Source organism: Alligator sinensis, unplaced genomic scaffold (genome assembly GCF_000455745.1).
Source record: "Alligator sinensis unplaced genomic scaffold, ASM45574v1 scaffold442_1, whole genome shotgun sequence".
NCBI lineage: Eukaryota > Metazoa > Chordata > Crocodylia > Alligatoridae > Alligator > Alligator sinensis.
In genome coordinates this window covers 7,549,762-7,571,082 of record NW_005841829.1, presented here as the reverse complement: position 1 = coordinate 7,571,082, position 21,321 = coordinate 7,549,762, and the positions used below count along the sequence as shown (strand labels likewise).

The 21,321-nt window shown below is 39.9% G+C and overlaps 1 protein-coding gene across 1 annotated transcript in view; it reads right to left on the bottom strand.

Moving 5' to 3' along the window:
* NAV2 (neuron navigator 2) overlaps nucleotides 1-21,321 on the bottom strand; it is a 420,322-nt gene that overhangs the window by 50,841 nt on the left and 348,160 nt on the right. Inside the window, 4 exon segments of the mRNA XM_025200388.1 lie at nucleotides 6,092-6,166; nucleotides 6,281-6,304; nucleotides 9,616-9,668; nucleotides 19,465-19,653. Coding sequence (XP_025056173.1) covers nucleotides 6,092-6,166; nucleotides 6,281-6,304; nucleotides 9,616-9,668; nucleotides 19,465-19,653 — 341 coding nt within the window.

Here is a 21,321-nt window from a genome sequence, read left to right as displayed (position 1 = left end):
TTCTGGCTTTCTTTGTCAAAAGAAATGCTGAGAATTATGCTGATTATACTAAAACACTAATTCAGGCTGGGCAATAAAATAACCAGTACTAGTGGAAGAATGAAACATTAGCCTCTTCACTTCTACAACACCACACATACATAGAGGGCCATACTTGGTTCAGTTTTATTCTCTTTATTACCACTGATATCCACAGTCCCTTTGAAATGTACGTTCTCAGCTCTGAAAAGCAAACAAATAAAAGTGCAGAATCCTCCCTAACTCAAAGTATATTCCTTGCTTGTTTGATTCTCCTCAGTGTTTGTTAGAGGTGTTCATTGGGCCAACGTATGTAATTTTCTGGTAATATGTAAAGTTGCAATAGATTTGCTACATTAAAAAAAAATATGTTCTAATTAAAAATAGTTCTGCAGTATTTTGAGTTTTTTGAACACATGTCAAAAAGACACTGTACAAGAAAACAAAACAACTAAAGCTTAACTTGATCTGAGCTCAGAATGATATTGGAATCCCATAATTCACATAGCTGCAAAACTAATATACCAAATATCTTAAGATTGGGTACTAACATTATAAGGCTTTAGAATTGAAATAAGCCAGCATCCAGTGGATTGAACAGATACCAAGATGTGGGCAGATGGAAATCCTGTTTCTGTACAGTTTCTGCAGATGTTCAGATGACACTTGAAATAACTCATAAATGAAAAAGCTATAAAGCACAGAATATTCAATATAATAGCCATACAACTATGTTAAATCTTTTAAATGGCTTGAATTCAATCTGATTACCAACCTACTTTAATAGCAAAGGATCATCTAGAGCAGTGGGGGGCCAACCTTTTTGGCAAGCGTGCCACAAATTAGCCCTGTACTCTCTTCAAGGGCCACTCCAATCCCTTTCCCCTTCTTGATCAGCTTCTCTGTTTTCTGTTTCCTTCCCTGCACATCTGTTACTTTGCTTTCTCTGCCCTGCCCTATCTGCTGCTGTGTTCCCTACCCCATCTGCCACATGCACCACTTGTGGCATCCACGCCACAGGTTAGAATCCCCTGTTCTAGAGCAGTGGTTCTCAACCTTTTTGGACTCAAGGTACCCTTCACCAGACTTGAGGCATCCCTCCATAACTTTTGTGAATTGAACCCAGTTTTCAAAAGCTAATTTCTATATTAAAGTACTTGCAGAGTAGGGTTATAATATGGCCGGGTTTTCCCGGACATGTCCTCTTTTTGCGTCCAACCATTTCCATCTGAGCAGGTTCTTTTAGAATATCAACAAATGTCTGGGATTTTGCTCTGCTCAGCATTGAAGTTTTTCATGGTACTTCCCAGCTTGCTCTAGCAAGGAGCTGATTGGGGATGGTGAGAGTGGGAGGAGGGCAATTGTAGACAGGGGGCATCATGTGTGTCTTCAGGTGCACATGCACATGGCCAGCATGCAGCCAGGCAAGGTGGTGGGAGCAGCCCCAGAAGCTGCATGTAGGTAACTCTATGGAGGCAAGGGTTGGAAGGCCAGGGCTTGAGGACTGTCCAGGGCACCGCGCGCGCGTGTGTGTGTGTGTGTGTGTGTGGAGGGCAGGGGTGTGTGCGGGGGGGTGGGTGCCTTCCAGCACAGGGGAAGCTGTCTGGGCACTAGGGCTGCAACAGGGCAGGGGAAGGGAGAAGGGAGCAGGGGGCCCTTCAGGGGCAGCAAGGAGCTGCATGGCCAACCTGGAGTCACCAGGGTAGTGCCCATGCTCATAGGGGCAGGGCAGCCAGGAGACGCTGGAGGACTGCGGGAAGCTGAGGGCTGAGGTCAGGAGTGTGGGGTACAGGCAGTGCCAGGGGGCTACAGGTTGAGAGTAAGGGGTATCAGCAGGGAGTGAGGGGCGGGGGGGCAGGGGCAAGGCATGGGCATATCATTGCCCCTTCCCAATCATATTACCGTCCCCCCCACAACAGGTGTGCTCTTTTTTGAAACTGGAAATATGGTAACTCTATTGCAGAGGGACCAGGTAGTGGGGCCTGGGGATCATCCTGGCAGGGACAAGACTGAGCCTGGGCTTATCTGATTTGATTATCTCCTCATACGTCGTTTATCTTCTTATCTCCTCCCACCTCCCAGCATGCTTCAAAGGATCTGGCAGCATCCTGGTTGTGAATCACTGCTCTAGAGTCACATTCTGCTTCTCTCTTGTTCGCACTGTGCCCTGTAGTTTACAGTACTAGAGTATATATTGCCAGAAGCATATATATAACTGTAAACTACATGCTTAAAATATGTCATCAGCTGCTTTAAATTAAGGAAGGTAAGAAAACTACCAACCATACATCTGAAGCTTATAATTTCATTTATTTTCTGTCTACTTCAGTTCATTATTCTCCTTGTTCATATGATGTCTAGAAAGGGGGAGGGGATCAGAACCAGCACTGTATGACTATTCTAAAGGTGATAGCTGTCCAGTGTTGCCATGACACTAAATTAAAAGAAATACATATCTATTATAAACTACTAATATAGAATCCTCAACTTGAAACTTTAGTACCTCTTTTAAAAAAAATCCTGCTCTATTTCTGTAGCAGACATATTTTTTTACACAAATTTGTGGGTATTTTCATTTAGATTTTCACTCAGGACTATTACTACCACAGCAGCCACTCTTGAAATTTGGGAGTTCAGATCCATATCCAAATGCCTTTGAAGCTCTAGTTTCAGCCTCTGTCTAACCCTTCTAATTTCAAAAGAACAATAATAAGCAGCAAAAAAAACAGAGTAAACCATAGATAAATATACTATATATTCTCATGACTTACAATTGACAATTACGTCTAACTTATTATATTGATCCAAAATAATAAGAATGAAGTAATGTGAGAGAAGAATACGAGAGAAGAACCATTTTTTGCTGTGCTATGTCAAAATGGTATATAATATTGACTATATTTTTACCTAATCTCTGCCACAATGATTGAGTTAAATCAGAACAACTAATGGTATCTTATTCTCATATAAAAAGAATTACATACAGGGGAGATAAAATGCAATATTTACTTTAAATTTTCTCAGTACAAAACATCATTCTCTCATCTGTTTATATACAGGATGGTGAAATATTTCACATAGCTATTCCAGACTTGTTCATCATCAGCACATAGCCGACTTATTCTAAATAACCGTTCTCACGTTCACAATGAAAACAAACATGAATAGTACAATAACACAACATATGTGGTTCTCATTCCCATCAGCCCCTATAAAAATAAACAGGGCTGAGACTGTGAGAAAAATGGCAGAAAATAAAACAAGTTTAATGACCAGTACATGCACTAGAAAACCAAAATGTTTATTCCAAAAACAGTCTTTACTATTTTCTGTTTAAAAAAAACACAACTATTTTCAGTAACAATGAAAAATCTAATTTCAAATATTTGGGCAAGTAAAAAAAATTAGGTAAATGGCATGATGGGACCAATTGTGCTTTAAAACCTGAGCAGGTAACCAAAAGTTATTGCTATGTGGGAAACTGTTTAGAGAAGTATAGGCGAAAGGATTAGTTGGACTTAATTCATTTCCTTGTCTGAAGATTTATTTTCATTAAACTGCCACCACAATTGGCACCCTTGATGTTACTTTCCAAAAGTTTAAAGCAAATCAACTAAAGGTGTGAAGTCAAGTTACCCAAGCTAAAGTGTGATATGCGAGTGCCTTAGATTCTGCACTTTCAGTTGATCTGCTTCAACGTTCCAGTGTCTGTCTGCAGACATAGCACTGGAAATATACCTAAAGTTGACTGGACATTGGAAATAAAACAGTTTTCCATGGCAAGGAGTCGTCATTCAAAGATGAGGCAATTTGGAGAAATCTGCACTGCCAGTATGTAAGGGACCACCTATAATAGATCAGGACATGGGTGGTCCAGAGGCCGGAGCCAGAAAGCAAGCCAAAGGCTGAAACCAGTGGCAGAAACCAGGAAAATGGCCAAGTACCAGAAGTAACAGGATCTAGAAGACCAGCTGAACATCAGAAGCAAGAAAGAATGCACATTTCCCAGCCAGAGTCCTATGGCTAATAAGAGCCCAAATACCTGGGAACACGTCCCAGTAATCAATCCCAAGGAGTCTAGCTCTTCCAGCTATTACCTCATTGCCCCAACTGGGATAGGTTCTGGCTGTCAGCTAGTCCTGAGACCCTGACAAAATAACTCAGCTATACCACTTTTATGGAAAATCAGCAACTTTATCCCCAATGACCAGGAATGTGGCACATTACAACAGTACTATATTCACTCTGGAGAACATGAAAGCAAAAGTACCAAGTAGGAAATGTTGATTTTATAAAATATAAAAATACAGTGTTAACTTAAATGACAGTTTGTTCCAAATATGGAACCATAGGTATAATGCAGGAATGTTTTGGACTTAGATGTTTCTGAGAAAACACGTTCTTTCTCCTTGCCAGTGAACTCCATGAATTCTGAATAGCTTTTTAATAGAGGGAGTAATTATGGCCTTAAAGATACCACTACTTTGAGATTATTCTTCAAGATCAGCCTGCAAAGTAGACAGACACTGCAATAGAGAAGGTTATAGCCAAACTGAATTGACATGAAGACCTGTGTCTGGTAAAGGTCTTTTCTTTAAAGAGCTGAAGCTGGTTTCCTTCATGAATAGTCAATTAGCCAAAAAATTGATGTAAGAGAACTACAAGTAAGATCTGGGCAACATTTAAGACAGAAAAGCCTTACATGTTGAGCGAGGTTTAAAAAGATATGTAAGAAGTGGAATGAGTGAAAACTTCTAATGCATTCAGGGTTCTTTGCATTTATATGGTAAATGTAACAATTTTACTATTGGCATTTGTTTTTCCCCCCATCAGCATTGGAATGTTGAAGAGTGACAGAAGTACTAAATGTAGCCTTATTCATTCCTCAGCTTATCTATTAACCATTTTGTTGGTTTCCCTATTTTAAAAGCTGGCACTTATGTCTGCACCAACATGCTGATTAAACCTACTTTTATTTTCCATTCTGTGGTGGAAGTCATGACTCAGGTCAAACCATCCCCTGGTGTCTTTACTATTTTACTCATTCAAGAGCCAATGTCCAGGAATTTCCTCTTCAGTAACCTTACTCACCCATTCCTACAATCCTCAAATACAATTATGATCTTAAAATAGTCACTATTCATTTTTAGTTTGTTTATATTGGAATTACTTGGTTTACAGTGAGCTGCCTCTTTATTTAACCCACATTTCAACTGCATCTGACAGAGGCACCAAAGGTCAAAAAGACTGAACAAGGGTCACACACAGTGTTGACTCAAGTGGAATTAAACCCAATGCTTTCTAGTTTGGAAAGCTTCCTTGTGTAAGACTATTTATACCATTTCACAGCAATGTAGGGTCCTCAGGGCAAGCAAGTGAAAACATTGTAACAAATGTCTTATGCTCCTTAGATCAGTGTTCCACAATCTGTGGGTCGCAACCTAACAGTGGCTGACAAGAATATGCGAAAGGGTTGCAAACAAACTTTAAAAACGGATTCTCTTTAAAGGAGAAACGTGGGAAACCATGGCTTTTCCCTTGCAGGCTGGCAGAGTTCCAGTGTGCCCGGGAGTGAGAGGCACTAGGTTGGGACTGGCCATTGATGTTTACAAATGCATCCTGGTACAAAAAAAGGTTGAGAACCACTGCCTTAGACAGCGCCTTAAACTGGTTTCACTGTCCTTTTGTGGGGCACTTCTGCCTGTCCATGCTACCAGACCATTGTTTTTATACTATGGGAAAATGCAATACACTAACTCAATATACCTCTGATCTGCAATTTATGACCTTTCTGGCCCATGCACATGAATGTCATGTCACAAGTTTATGAAGAGAAGCCAGGCTCCAAGAACTCTATTTTAGAATTAAATCAAGCCTGTGCGTGCTATACTGTACAAAAGAAACAACACATTTTGAGTGGCCCAAAATGCATATATTTCTTTTTAAAATGAACTTGTGATCAGAATGTACCATTATAAACTGGAGATATTTTTGCTTGTTAGGAAAGCTTGCAAGATGATTTATGCATTAAATACACTACATATCAATCTCCATTTTCTCAAATTGTACTTACGTTGGCAGTCAGTTGAGTTGTCAGAGCTGAGACCTTCTCCTGGGATGCATCCAACTCTCTTCGTAGCTTGCGAATCTAAATATCATATTTTAAGAGAGCACCATAATTGCACCATGATCTACAAAGTTATAAGAGTAAAGTAATTATGCAAAAAAGTTTTTTGTTTAAAAAACATAAATTGGTTCTTACCTCTGACTGGCATTTTTCTTCAGGCTGCAAAGGAAAAATCAGGAAAAAAAACATGAACTTACAATAGTTCGTAACTATTAAACATCAAATTTATTACATTTAGAACTCAAACAGGATTCTTTATTTAAGACCAGATCCTGTAAACATATATGCATGTAGCTAACTTTACTCACACAAGTACCTACATTGATGACCATTACGTTTACTACTGAGAACTCATAACATACATGCATTACTTCTATATACTTGAAATTATTTCTGTTAGGTCATGAAAACTAAAACAAGGACCATTCCATTATAGGACCCTGAAAAGAGTACCTATTTTTGTGAAGATTTCTAGGAACATTTATAAGTAGGTGTTCCAAAAGTTTACATTCATGAAACACTGGAAAAATGGTGTTTTTTATGTAAATACTTTTCTTTACAAAAGTAACTTTTTAGATTTTCAAATTCTGAATATTTTTCTCTGGAAACAAAACAGCAAAATGTTGCGACATCTGCTATTTCCAGTAAATTTAGATGTATTTGATTAAACAGAAGCAAAACTAAAAACACCTCATTTTGGGGGTCTTCAGTATTTCACTCTTAAGTTATATTATACTCTTTGGTGAATGTTTCTGATGGCACCTAATAAAAGTATTTGAGGATAAGGATAACATTCAAAACCCGAGGAGGGGCTGCTGTTGTGTGGGGAACCTAAGCTGTCAGTGCCCTATGTGCTTTTCTGTGGCTTTCAACACTTCCGGCCACAAAAGACTGGTTTGATTGACTTTATTTTTTAATACCCTATAAATGCCTGGGTTTGGAGGTTAGTGGTGTCAGGGCAAGGTAGTGATTCAATCCTGCATGGCTGCATGAATGAGTATTCTGCATCTATTCCAGAACAGCCTCACAACAATCCAGCAAAGGGAGAGACTGAAAGAGCAAGGGCTACTTGCCTAGTATATTGTCCCCTGTGTACAAGCGGGCAGTCATGTGCTCTGGTTCCTTTACCCAATATGTAAACTTCTGTAGCTGAGCTAGAACCGTGGGAAAACTCAAGTTCTAATCAGCTCTCATGCTTAAGGTTGCAAGTAAAACAATGTTTATACTAAGGGTGGTCTACTGATATAGGACCTGGATTAAAATCCAAGAGATCTAGGTTCAGTTCCTGGTACTGACCCAGAATCTGTGTGACCTTGGTTGAATGACAATTTTTTTGTGAACCTCAGTTCAAGTGCATGGTGCTAATACAACAATGTAACATGAGGAAAAACTCGTTAACAGTTGGGAGGTATCCAAGTGCTACGGTGTAGGTGACTAGTTGCTATCCGAGATTACTAATCAAATGACCATTACATTATTTTCCATGGTGGCTAGCTTGGTAAAGTTGTGACAACTAAAAAAGGTAGTTACTAACCAAAGTCGGTTGCTAAAGGAAAGTATGTGGTAGATTAAAAATTAAGCAGCTCTGTCATTTTGTAAACATCTCCAGTACCAGTCATCATTAAAATTGTACACATTAATCTACGTTATTAGATATCATCACGGCTTAGACCAGTGGTTTTTAACTTTTTTAGCACCTCAAAGCACCCCTGGATGACTTCAGACATCCTTTGGAAAATGGCAACCCTTAGTTTTAGCTCTTTAACTGCAGAAAAATAATAGAGCAGCTTTTCTTTTGCAAAGAACTCAGGTAGGCCACAACTATGAACTTCTATTTGAAATCTCTGAGTTTATCTTGTGAATCATATTTGTAAACCTAACAGTGTTAATGTGTGGCAGCCAGTGGCACCCTTGAAACAATCTCAAGGCACCCCAGGTTAAGAATGACTGGTTTAGAAAAAGAGAGTAAAAAACAGAACCTAGTAATTGGGGCTGTTCCCAGTGCCTTGTACAATTATTATGAACCACAGCCTAGAAAAATGGTGTATTCTGCATCCTTCCAACATGTTATCTTTTGTGACTTGGAATAGTTCAGTTGCTCTAGGTACCATAGGTAGAAAGGTGATGCTTGCAATCCTTTATTATGATCAAGGGCTTTCTACTTCCCCTGGCATGAAATAGTCAACGAACAAAAAGATTTGCGAGATAATTTAACAATAGTAATTACTTTGATGGACTGGCATGCTTTTCTTCATGCACACAGTTAAACATGATCTTGCATAGGCTGAATATGGATTGCATGTATGGTTGCATCATATTTTCATACCAATTTGAAGTTTTAATTTACGTTAATAGAAGATTAACTTTAGTATCTCATTGTTGCCCACTGTTTCTTTTTAAAAGGCATGAGTATCAGTTGATGTTTAGAGACTGATATACTTAATGTTATGTCTCTATTTTAATCACATGTAGACACATCTGAGCTGACCCCAAGTTAACTAGCGCAAGTACTAACAACAGCAGTGTCATGGCAGCTCAGGATTCAGCTTCTGAGTTTTTAGCCAGGGGTCTGGGCAGGTTTGTTCAGGTCTTGCTGAACCCCTCCTGACCCAGATTCATTGCTATATGTACCTGTCTGAGTCTCATTAAAGCTAGTATGGATATGTCTACACATGATGCAATTACAGCTCTGAGCTGCAGTATAGATGCACTTTAATTCAACAGATCTTAAATGTTACATAGAAAAGCAGTTCACATCAGAATGACAGCATTAAAAAATGCAAATATGCTACATGTTAAAATGTTAGTATCCTAAAAACTCCATTAGAGCTTCTTTTCAGTGTCAGTTTATTAAGTGACTATGCAATTAAGACACTTTTAAACCAAAGGTTCTTGGCATAATAAGCAGTAATAGCTCTTTTGTAATCATTAAAACTCATTCCATTAAGCCCTACTTAGAGTTTTCTTAACTGGCAAATCACTGAACTACCAGACCGAAATGGCTTTATCTACAACTGCATATCTATTTAGGTTAGTTTATAAGATACAAATCTACCTTGCCTTCTGTTTATCTACTAAGTCAATGTTGGTGTTGTCAGCAAAAAAGATCAAGTTTCCTTACAGTCATTATGGTCCTTTGTAATCAAGACCTACATAGAGCAGTTGCAGACCACTGATTCAAGAGACTAACTGCTGATTCTGGGCCATTAAGGTCTATCACAGTATAAGAATGCTGTGATAAATATCTATTAGCACCTTACAAAGAGAAAAAGACCTTATTTACATAACAAAATAACTTCTATATTTACAGGAAACAAACCATGTTTCCTCCCTAAACAGCAAGAGCAATTTTAGTATGTTAGGACCAATCAATTATATAATTTGGTTCCAATAAATACAAATGTGAAATAATGCTGAATATTACATTTTTATAACATTCTAACTGAAGGTTTAAATTTCATTATACTCACAGTTGAATAAATAGAGGATGTACTAGACACCAGAGAGAGAGAGGACCCATGCACTAAATAGGAGAGAAAATAAACACATAGATTAGTTGTTTGCTGTACAGATACAGTAATTACAAAGTGAATCAGAATTACTTCTTTCACTATAGACCACCAACCTACTGAGAGCATATTTCCCCAGTTACCCAAGAAAAATATCATCATCCAACTTCAACTCAATTACGTTACTTCAAGTCAATTTTTTTGCAAAATATCAAAAACAGATACAAAGGGAAGTGTCACAAAGTGCTTTTAATATAGAAATGAACTATATAATGGAAAGTGTAGTTTACTGTACCATAATATATTCAACTTGAAAGAGACAATGCTAGGCAGCAATTGCCATACATTTTTATTGTGTAATATGTTTTATAAAACATAATATTAAAAGAGTAAATACAAATATGGTTTCATAAAGGTTTTGGATACAAACACTTCTCTGGAGGATGTACCACTCAAAAATTAAAAACTCAATGTACTGCAAAGGAAATTGAACTGAAATTAATAGAAACTTACTAAACTAAACCAAACTACCAGTAGCTTATTTTCACCAGGTGGCCTGCCTAAAGTTTAAAAAGAATAAATGTTGAAAAGAGATAGAATTTAAGGAATCTATCAGCTTAAAAACAAAAACCAAAAACTAACCTAAGGCATGAACAATACAGAAAAAGACTTAGTTTTCAGTTCTTTAGCAAGTATTTTTTTTTAAACCCTAGCACTGTTCTTCTGTTCTTGAACTTCCTCTAGAACAGGGTTGGACTGGACCATGGCAGTGGAAGAGGGAGGTCCATGGCAGGGGTCATTTGCTTTACAGGGGGGGTCATGTCATGCAGCATATGTGCCATATGGCACATATGGCATGCGCTCTATGGAGCATGGATGGTACGGGGCACCCGCCTGTTCACAGGTTGGACAGCCCTGCTCTAGAAAAAGAAAATGAGTGAAAACATTTCCACAAATTTACTCCAGGAAAACCATCTATTTCAAATGGCTTTTACACTCAAATATACTTCAGTTAATATGTGGATCTATAAATTGCTTCTTAAATTGATTATTACTGAGTATACGTTGGGATCATATGAAGCACAATTTTATGCACATTATATGCTACCTAAAACATTTTAATTTCTGCTCTTGGAACTTATAGAAAAATACCTTTTTTTCTATGTTCTGTATATAGAAATGAATTCCTTCATTTTAGTTTTTATACATGTGATATACATTTAATAAAAAACCCTCAAAACTTGCTAGGGATCTACCAAAAATCAGTTTTGTGGATTTTGTGGAAATTGTGAAATCCAGGTTTGCCCATGAAATCCATGGGAAAAAAACTTAATAAAAGTATTTTTTTTTATTAAGTCTTCCCCTCCCAGGCAGGCTGTGAGGCGGCACAAAGGGGACTGCCCCTTCTCTAGCCTCCCCACCAATCAGTGCTGAGGGAAGGGGCTGGACAAAGGGCAGCCAGCAGTCAAGATGGTAGCTGCCCCCTCATTTCTCCTCCCCCCGGGGCCTCTTCACTAATCTGTGCTGAAGGGCACGGCCTCTCTGCCAATCAGCATCAAGAGGTGGGGTCACTGTGAAATGCCTGCAAAATGGGGTTTTTGTACCAGGACAAAGCCACAAAAATGGCTTGGTCTCCCTGAATGTTAAGTAGGTTCCTATATAGTGTATTTACTCAAATATAAGACAAGGGTTTTCCCCCCTAATCAGCATGAGGAGAAAGGCTCCTTGTCTTATATTCACATACCAGCCTCCCCACCCTCTATTAATCACACTATCATTACACTGATGCTAGAAGCAGCATGTGTTCAATCATGGAAAGCAACTATGAGGTTGACTGAATACAACCCATGCTGAGCATGCTCAAAAAACAGCTGACCTATATTGGGAAGACACACTGATGGGAACCTTTTTTTTAAGGAAATTTTTTTGTGTTCCAAGTCAAATCAGCCAAATCAATCCCAAATCCGTGAGTCATTCGAGAACGGTATGTGGCCCTAGTACCAGCAAACATCATCCATTTGCACCTGGGGCTTCAGATGCTTCCAAATCCTTTGGCAGGCAGCCTATGTGCAGGCCCAAGCCCAGAAGCTTGGGGTTTGGATGACGCCAAGTTTCTCTTGTCCACAGCTGCATGGCCGCAGGAGCAAACAAGGGAGAAGCCTCCCATAAAGTTAGTGTAGAGCTGAGATATTCCCACTGGAAGTGAAAGTGGGAGACTAACTATGCATTACCTTGGTCAGAGTACTACCCCCTGCCATGTTCATGGTTTTCATCAGCCAGTAGGAAAACCACCTTAGTGGTCATGAACCTACCACAAGACTAGGCCTACTTTAGTAAAATACAGTGCTGATTGTGCTCAGTCCTCCTTAGATCTGAATTTTTTTCAAGTCATGGTGAACCATTACATCTAATACATTTTGACTTCCTCTTTGCTCCCACAGTTGAGCAGCACCTTTCTTTCCTATTTCCAATAATTCCTGTTTCTTCACCAGCCTTAAATGTCTGGCAAACATCACCAAACTTCTGTAAAGCAGAGGCTCTGTCACCCCCTCTCTCAGCCTGTCACATGTGATTCGTATTGCCTCGCACTGTATGGGGTGGAGATGGACCAGGCAGCCCCGAGCCTCATCTGCATATACATTTTTGGAGGGTCCAGGACTTATGACAAGAACATGTAATTGGGGGGCCAATGGGGGGCTAATTAGCATGTAGATCCTTTGTGGGCAGTATCTAGAGTACATGCGAAGTGCTAGGCTGTGGGGTCATGGTGGCTTGAAACACTGTTGACTATGCTGGGGTCCATTCCAATGAACTGTATAATACGGCTTGAGTCTTTTGGCTTTGGACTAATATGTACATGCTGTACTATGTATTAGTAAGTACAAAAGTAGTGCTCAGACATGTGTTTCCGGAGTTCCTATGCTGAAACTTTTAGCAGTCAGAGTCAGTGCCAGAGTCAGACCCATAGCAGTCTCCTGCCTCCCTCTGCAGCTTCTGGCCTTCCCTTTGTTCCTTCCCCTTCTCCCTCCCCACCTGTCTTTACTGTCATGTGCATCTCACTTTCATATTGTGCTTTGGGAGGGAACAGAGCCTGAGCAGGGTTTGACAGTGAGGGGCTACATGCAGAAGAAGTAGGGAGGCAGAAGGCAAGGAGGTCAACTAGCATACCGAGCCATTATTTTCCCTACTGCAGTAGTGGGAAGTGAATGAATTAAAGACAACTCTCAACTAATCAGATTCTACACCTGGGAAATTACAACAAATTGATAAATGTTCTATTTATAGAATCTAACTATTGGGGAATTATGTTATATTCAAGTAAATACGGTAAGTTTCAAACTCTCTTATTTGACCCTACATGCTTCTGCCAAGAAACTTTTAGAAGATCTGCCATTTCACTGTAATCACCTACCAAATCTCCTCTAGTGTACAAATGTAAAAGATGAGCTCTTGCATTGATAGTCTTCTGTGCTGACAGTAAAGCAAAAGACGCAAGCAATATCTAGGGTGGCTTTTGTATAAAGTTAAAACTACACCAACACAAAAAACAGCAAAATCCCCACAGCCATCATTTATCATTTGGCAGTACTTTCAATCAATTAAAATTCCCTCTCTGAGATCCTTAGGATTAGATAGTCCCTTTGATTCTCTTCCTGACAAAGGATGACATGCTCAGAAAGACCACCTCTGAAGCTGCCTTTGACAGATGTGATTTCATCCTCAGGCAAAAGTGGGACCTTAGAAATTGACTGGTTCAGAAAGGGGTGTAGGTTGAAAGAGCCACCCAGATACTAAGTGAAGAACTGCTGCTGTACAGAAGAAACCGCCCCACAAATCGCACACTGCTGGTTATGACATAGCACCCCTCCCTCAAACCCATACAGAAAATCCTCAAACAATTGCAACCCATACTAGAAAGAGACCCTATTCTTAAAGAGAATCACCCATCCTAGCCTTCAAACAAGCACAGAACCTCGCTCACCTCATCACCAGAAGCAAACTTCCTATGGCCCAGAACACACCAAAAGGATCCAGACCGTGCCATGACAAGAAATGCAAAACCTGCCAACACATCTCCACCACCCCCCATTATTACTACACCCCACAACAGAGCCATCAGTATTCCCAGATCTTACAGCTGCATCTCCAGAAATGTAACATATCTCATCCAATGCGCCAAGTGCCCTGATGGAAAATACGTAGAAGAGACCAAACAACAACTGCGCATCAGAATGAACGCACACCAGAAAGACAAGAATACCATATTACCTATGGGGGCACATTTCTCACAAGAAAAGCACTCTCTCTTCAATCTCTCAGTTCTAATCCTCAAAGGGAATTTAGAAAACACTTTTCACAGACGAGTCTACGAACTTCACTTCATCAACCTCCTGGATACAAAAAATCATGGACTATAGACATTGGATTTATGACACATTATAACCTGCCTGACATCTGACTCCCCAGGTACCTCTCCACTATTTACCTGCTACATTCATCCCCCTTCTCTCTCCCCCCACCTCCCCCCAGCCTGTCTCTCACCCACTGACTCCTCAATTTACATCATCACTGACTGCCTGTCTTGTATGCATACCAGCCCAGCCTCTGGCTTCTTTACTTTTCATTCCATCCAGGAAGAGCACACACCAACTGCAAAGGCTTCCTCAGTCTGACAAAGGGTTTTTAAACCTGAAAGCTTGCTAATAAATTTTTTTCCCAACTGTTTAAGTTGGTCTAATAAAAGATATCAGATTCACCTAAAGAGCCTTGTCTGACTGGTTCAGAAAGGCAGGCGTTTTCGTAGGCAACAGTCTGCTTCATCAGATATACTTACAGAAGCTCATGCCTTTGGGTCAGTCTCTAAGGTGCCACCATGCCCTATCTGCTGCCTGCTTTCAGACTAACACAGCTAACCACCTCTCATTCCGTGTTTGTACCCTCCTTGTTCTTGCCTTCTCTTTGCTCTTGGGGAATAGCAATCTGCTGACTCTTATCAGTAGCAGATAACAAATGCTCCTGCTCTACCTACACAGCTGCATGAACCAGAATTTTGAGGGGAAGGAGAGGAACAAAGGCTCTGTCCATCTCAGCCCACCTGGATAAGGGGGAGGGAGATAATACCAGGTGTGCAGCTGCTGCATTCTTTCCCTCCTTTCATGCCTACAACAGAGATGGGGAGTTGTACGGAGGCAGATAATGAAGGGTTTACTCCTTAGGCTTCTGTATTATGAAAAGGCAGGGCCACAGTCTGGCTCTTACAGTGTACCTGGAATAAAGGGTGCACCACAGTAGAATTTATGCAACAATCTGCCAAACTTCTAGCAAAAATACAAACAAGCAAAAGGAAAAATAAAGAACACACAACTTGGCTTTAGCTTGGCTTTAGCTTGACATATATTCTTTTGGGATCTAGATTGCTGCCTTATAAAACAACACTGCTAAGTCACTAAATCTTGTTTATACAGTTCGATACTTTTCTTACTTACTAAATGGTTACTTTATGGCTGGTCAGGGGGCCTGGAGGCAGCGATCCCTTGACAGGATCCTCTAATACTTGTTTTCTGTGGTTAACGTGTATTTACATGCAGCCTCCCAGTGCAAAATGTTTTGTAGCAGCCAATTTAAATACCATAAATACATATGCTAGACTTCATAGACATTTGGGCTGGAAGGGACCCCGGAGGACCATTGAGTCCAGTCCCCTGCCCCAGGGGCAGGAAGTCAGCAGGGATCATAGGATCCAAGCAAGATAAGCATCCAAATGTGTCTTGAAGGCGTTCAAAGTGGGTGCTTGAACTGCCTCCAGTGGCAGTCTGTTCCAAACCATGGGGGCTTGTACAGTGAAGAAGTTCTTTCTTATGTCCAGCCTGAATTGGTTGCAGCAGAGTTTGTGACCGTTTGATCTTGTCATCCCTTGGGGTGCTCTGGTGAACAGACGTTCCCCCAGATCCTGATGAGCACCCCTGATAAACTTATAGGTGGCCACCAGATCACCCCTGAGCCTGCGCTTTTCCAGGCTGAAGAGTCCCATGGCTCTCAGCCTCTCGTTATAAGGTCTGTTTTCCTGACCTCTGATCATGCATGTGGCTCTCCTCTGCACCCTCTCAAGCTTCTCCACATTCTTTTTGAATTGTGGAGCCCAAAACTGGATGCAGTACTCCAGCTGTGGCCTCACCAAGGCCAAGTACAACGGGAGCAAACAACAATTTTAACTTTGAGAGAGAAAGCAGCACAGTGAGGAAGAATTTATCAATTGCTTATTGACTGAAAGAAGAGATATTTCATGCAACAAAAGGCAAAATGGAATGGAAATCAGTGTACTATCCACTTGTAACAATGAATTTTATTCCCTACCCACTGCTGTCTCACAGAAGATAGAGCTGTGACATCTGAGGAAGCCCAGCCAGTGCCAGTATGATTCCTAAAATGGACATTGCTTGGAGGAGCGGGTTTGTGCCTGTCTTGAATTTCAGCAAAGTACTGAACATCACTTGAATCATCTGATACCTGAGGTGAATGACAGCAGGCCTTCACAAACTGTGTCAGTTTGTACAACTACATAGTGCTGAATACTGTAGAACAGTGAGAACTCCCTGATTTATACTAGTTATCCTCAACCTCTCTCAAATTCAGTTAATGCTGAGGAATTCAGCATCATCATTAAATCCACTTTTTGGATTAATTCAATGGAGAATTAGCCCTAAATTCTTCATAACAGAATTTCCCTGCCTGAGAGATTCAATTATCCCACTTGTTGTACACCCAGCTGATTGGATAGCCCTGGCTGTCCACAACAGATGACCACAATCTCATTTATTTTAGTGTTCCAATGGCAGAATTGTAAATAACTCTGTATGTACAGTTTCAAATATACTTTAAAAAAAATTGAAAATACCTACATATGATCTGCTTTCTTCTAGCTGATACCTGCTCATATACATATTCATGGTGCCATATATCAACAGGAACAAAACTGTCCATTTTGCAAAGTGCATAGAACTTAATTGTAATATCCTAGAAGACTAAGGCTGGTGTCACCCATTACAAGATTAAAGTTACCTATTCTTTTCTAAGCAAAGGATTATTTCCTCCCGTATTTACTAAGGTTCCTTTTTCAGGCATGAGTTAATGAGTAAGCTTATATTTTAAAGAAGTCTAGACATATTTTTAGAACTAGCTATGGTCGTTTACAAAAGCTATTTGGAATTCCATCCAAGATATTTAACAGAAATGGCCTTTGAAGACAATTTGTTTCCAGATTAAATAATTCAGATTAATTGATCATAAAACAACAGTCTGATTTACGTCAATTATTTACACTGCTGACATACGCACAGAGGCCCTGCTTCAGGAAAACATTCTTATTTCAAGAAATCACTTATGTACCTGTTTAAAATTAAGTGCATGCTTAAGTTCTTCTGAGAACAATGAGACTTAAATATAGCATGTGCTTAAGTGATTCCCTCTATAGTGATGGATGAATTATATACTTAAGTGCTTTCCTAAATTGGGCTAGAGGAACACTGAACATCAAAAAAGCAGAGATGGATGTGGTGGAAGATCTGCAAAGCAAGACAAGTTACTCAAGTTAGACTCCTGTGTTTAGTCTTAGTTCCCAAAATCTGCAAGTACTGAGCAGAGAGAACCATGCTTGGTTCTTATGTGACCCCTGTGATCAATTCAAGAGATTACAAATGGAGGAGCAGAAGCAGGAAGGTCATTATGAGGTGATGCCTTAAGAAAAGTGATTTATGATAGGAGAAGAGTAATTCACAAATGAAAAGTTTTTTCTGACACTTTCTGTTTTGCCTTCAATTTTAATTAATTTGGTACTTACTAAACTTCTCTAAGATTTTTAACAATATCTTGGCAATGAAAAGAAAAAAACCCACACTACAATGTCATCTATTTTAGTGTTCTGATGGCAGAATTGTAAATAGCTCTATGTACAGCTTCAAATATACTTTCAAAAATTTTTTAAATATCTACATATGATCTGATTTTTTCAAGCCGACACCTGCTCATGTACATATTCTTCGTGCTACCATATACCAACATGAACAAAACTGACCATTTTGCAAAGTGACATTTTATATTAAAATGCATAGAATTTAATTGTAAACTTTTAGAAGATAAGGCTGGTGTCACACTTAACACTTGCTAACTGTAGTTAAAATGTGAGCAAATGCAAGTTCAAGCAGTTTTGTGTGTGTTAAGTGCCATGGCGATGTTGCAAAATTCCTCCCTTTCAGGTAAGGATTAATGTATTTTTTCAGATATAACATACCCCTTGTTTTGGGAAGGCAGAATGAAGAAAATGAAATATTTTTCCTTGCAAATAAGTAATTTAATATAAAGTAAGATGCACCCCTACTGTGGCCAGTAGTGAAACAGCTGCAGCCTATCACTGCTCCATTAAGCTACTTGTTGCTACTCACTCAGCAGCTGAAGTAGCCTTTTAAGTGAAAGGATGGGAGTACAGGTGGGAGAATCAGAGGTGAAGAAGCAATCTTGTCTGGCACCCTGCCAGAGTGAGAAGGAGGAGGGAGGACAGAATATGGTATATATGGCCAATGGAGGGCATGGGGGTATAAGCTTACCTGCTTTGGCCAGGACTCCTTGCTCTCTGAACGGGACTACTGCAAGCCAGAAGCAACCCATCTGCCTACTATATGACCAGAGCTGCTGTGAGCTGTCTGCAAGTCCAGCGGGGACAGACTCTCTGCAGCAGTGTTGTGGAACAGGCTCCCCAGGAGGCACCCAGGGCTAGTGACTTGCCCACTGCTTTCTGCAGCGGCTAGCCGCAAAACATCATTACTGTATTTCTTGGCGTATAGTGTTCACTTTGATTTTCAGCAGGGGTTTTGTTTGGTAAAAGGTATAGGGTATATGAGAAAAAGATGGTATCTTAACCTTAATACACACTAACTTTAACATGCCACAGCATTCCAATGATTTGTAACTGTTTTCAAGTGACCAGGTGACTACAACCTAATATGCTTATATTGCAATAGTGCAAAAACATTTTTCTCTTTACAATCTCACTCTTATGTTGCACCACTTTTGCTCCAATATTAACCCTGCTATGGCAAAAATAGCAATTTTTAAATAAGTATGCCCTTCACTTTTTCTTACGCTTCAAAATATGAGACATCTCATTGCATGCTGGTATCATAAATTTCTTATATTATAGTTTTACACCACTACATTACAGAAGAAAGTAAGCACACACACTTAGTTGGTACTGAAAAGCAGGTTAATGGGGTAAAGCAAAAAAAGAAAATTATGTTAGCCTATAATAATAGGTTATGAACTAACTGCTCAGGTTTAAACACAAAAACGTTCCCTAAAATTACACCTCGTTTGAATTCCATCACTAAAATATACTATCTTTTTGCTTCCACAAATGTCTCTAGTTAAATAGCACTCTGACACCTGACTAGCAATTGATCTCAGTCTGCATAAAAATCAGCAAAATTCTCATTGCTTGCTTGTTTTCCTTTTCACAATGACTTGTATTTTATAGGCCTAATTCAAAGATAATTGAACCTAGGAGGAATGTTTTCATTCATGTCAATGTGCTTTGGCTACTGCCTTGGATTCCCACTCTCCAGTTTCAAAGCTGTTATAACAAAATAATTTGACATATTTTTAATTCAATTTTGGCCATCTTAATTAGTAGGATTACACTGATAATATGTTCTGGCCCTTGGTCTGATTGCATTCCTACTGAAGTTAGAATTTCTTTCCAGTGCTTTCATTGGAAATGATATCCAGCCCATTATGATTTCCTTCACAAGCTTTGCTTACCTTCTTCAAAGCCATCGCGGAATGACCCAGAGCGACTCATAGTTCTGCTTTTCTCATCCAGTGACATTGAACTGTTCCGGAAACGTGTGTCACTGTAGGGATCATAAGGACCATCTGCATTGGAAAGGCTGTGTGTCCGTAGCATGGTCGGATTTGACAAGCTCATCTGGGCTGCAGTAGTAGGGCTCGCTAGAAAGAAAAAAAATAACAAAACAGGAAGTTCATACATCCATTTCTCGTGCAGCTACCAAAAGCATTATTTTCTTCTAATCAAATATACATTCCTACCTATGTATCTCACAACATTTTTTCCTTCTCAAAGTCCTATAGATTCATTCTAGGGCTATATAGACAATGTCAGCTGTAATACAGGGCTTTGTGCCTTTTTGCAATCAAACCAGAAGATGAATGATCCACACCTCCCACCCCCATCTCCTGAAGTCCATCAGATAGTAAGACATCAGTTTGAAGACTTAATGCTAAATCCTACCCTTCTAGCCTACTGATGCTTAGTTTTTGTGCATGTTACTACATTCTCTATGCATCTTGGACTCATTCATCATCAGAGATATGATCAATCTTTTTCCTCAGTAAAGAACAGCTTCTTTTTGGTTTAAAGATTGCAATAATTATGCTTGCATCTAAAAGGTTTTGACCCTGAGGTCAGCATCTGCTCTTAAAAGTCATTGGGAGTGTTCTTCCATTGCAAGGCCTCTCTTGGGCTCAGAAAATACTATACAGATCAAATCCGCATTATTCTCCTTGTTCTTTTATTGAGCACAGATTTAATCATCATCATTTTTGTTAATTGCTGGTAGTTCTGTGGCTTCTGTAACCTATCTATATGAGCGATCTTCAAAAACATTCCAAAGAGCTCACAGCACCAGGATCTTTACTTTCTGGGCCCGTCTTATTTTTGCTTGATTAGCAACATATTTCCCTGCTCCATGATAGCATATTTGTTGAGATTTCAGGAAAGGACTCTACATACTTTTTGAAATTCTGTTTTATAAGTTGATTTGTCTGAAATTGGTTTGACTTGATGTATAGCTTGTTTCTTTCAGTGTGCTCAAATAGTTGCCCTAGGATATTATTGAATAAGTGACCAGGCAAGTTTCTGCAAATGATAGCGTACACAACCTAATGCTAGAAAACTAACAGGCATAGTTTTCATTCTCCTGCATATATTATCTTCCTACAATATAGATAGAGAGGATTTAAAAAACTAAAAACAGGTCAACAAAACACAAAAATAAGCATAGTCTGACACACACAGTCTCCAAGGAGATCAGTACACCCATCTTAGATTAATTGCCTGTACCTCCTTATAGGACTGCTGTTTTCCAGAATAAAAAAAACAAACAAACAACAAACAATAATGCACTCCCTATATGAAGAACAACACAATATTTCAAATGCGTGCCCCAGATGACAGATGTGTATTTGTGAAAATGAGACCACTATATGCCTCATTTACTCAATTAGAAGATGAGGCTTTTTTCCCCTCATGTAACATAGGGGAAAAAGCCCCTCACCTTACAACTGACCACAAGGCAGCATGGGCAGGCAACCACTGAGGCTCTAGACACAAGCAGGGGTTGGGGCTGGAACCAGAGATACAACTGCTGCCTGTCCCCCCGTTGCCTCTACGTGCGCAGCTCCCAGTCTGCTCCAAGTGCCACACCTGCCCCTCTGCCGAACTCCTCCTCATTTTTGCTCCATGCCAGCAGGCTCCATCCTCACTTCAGCCTGGTGCACAGAGCTCGCTGCAGCAAGGATGGAGCCTGTCAGTGTAGAGCAAAGGTAAGGATGGGAGGTGGAGTGATGGGGGTGGAAGGGGGGGGAAGAAGGTGCGGG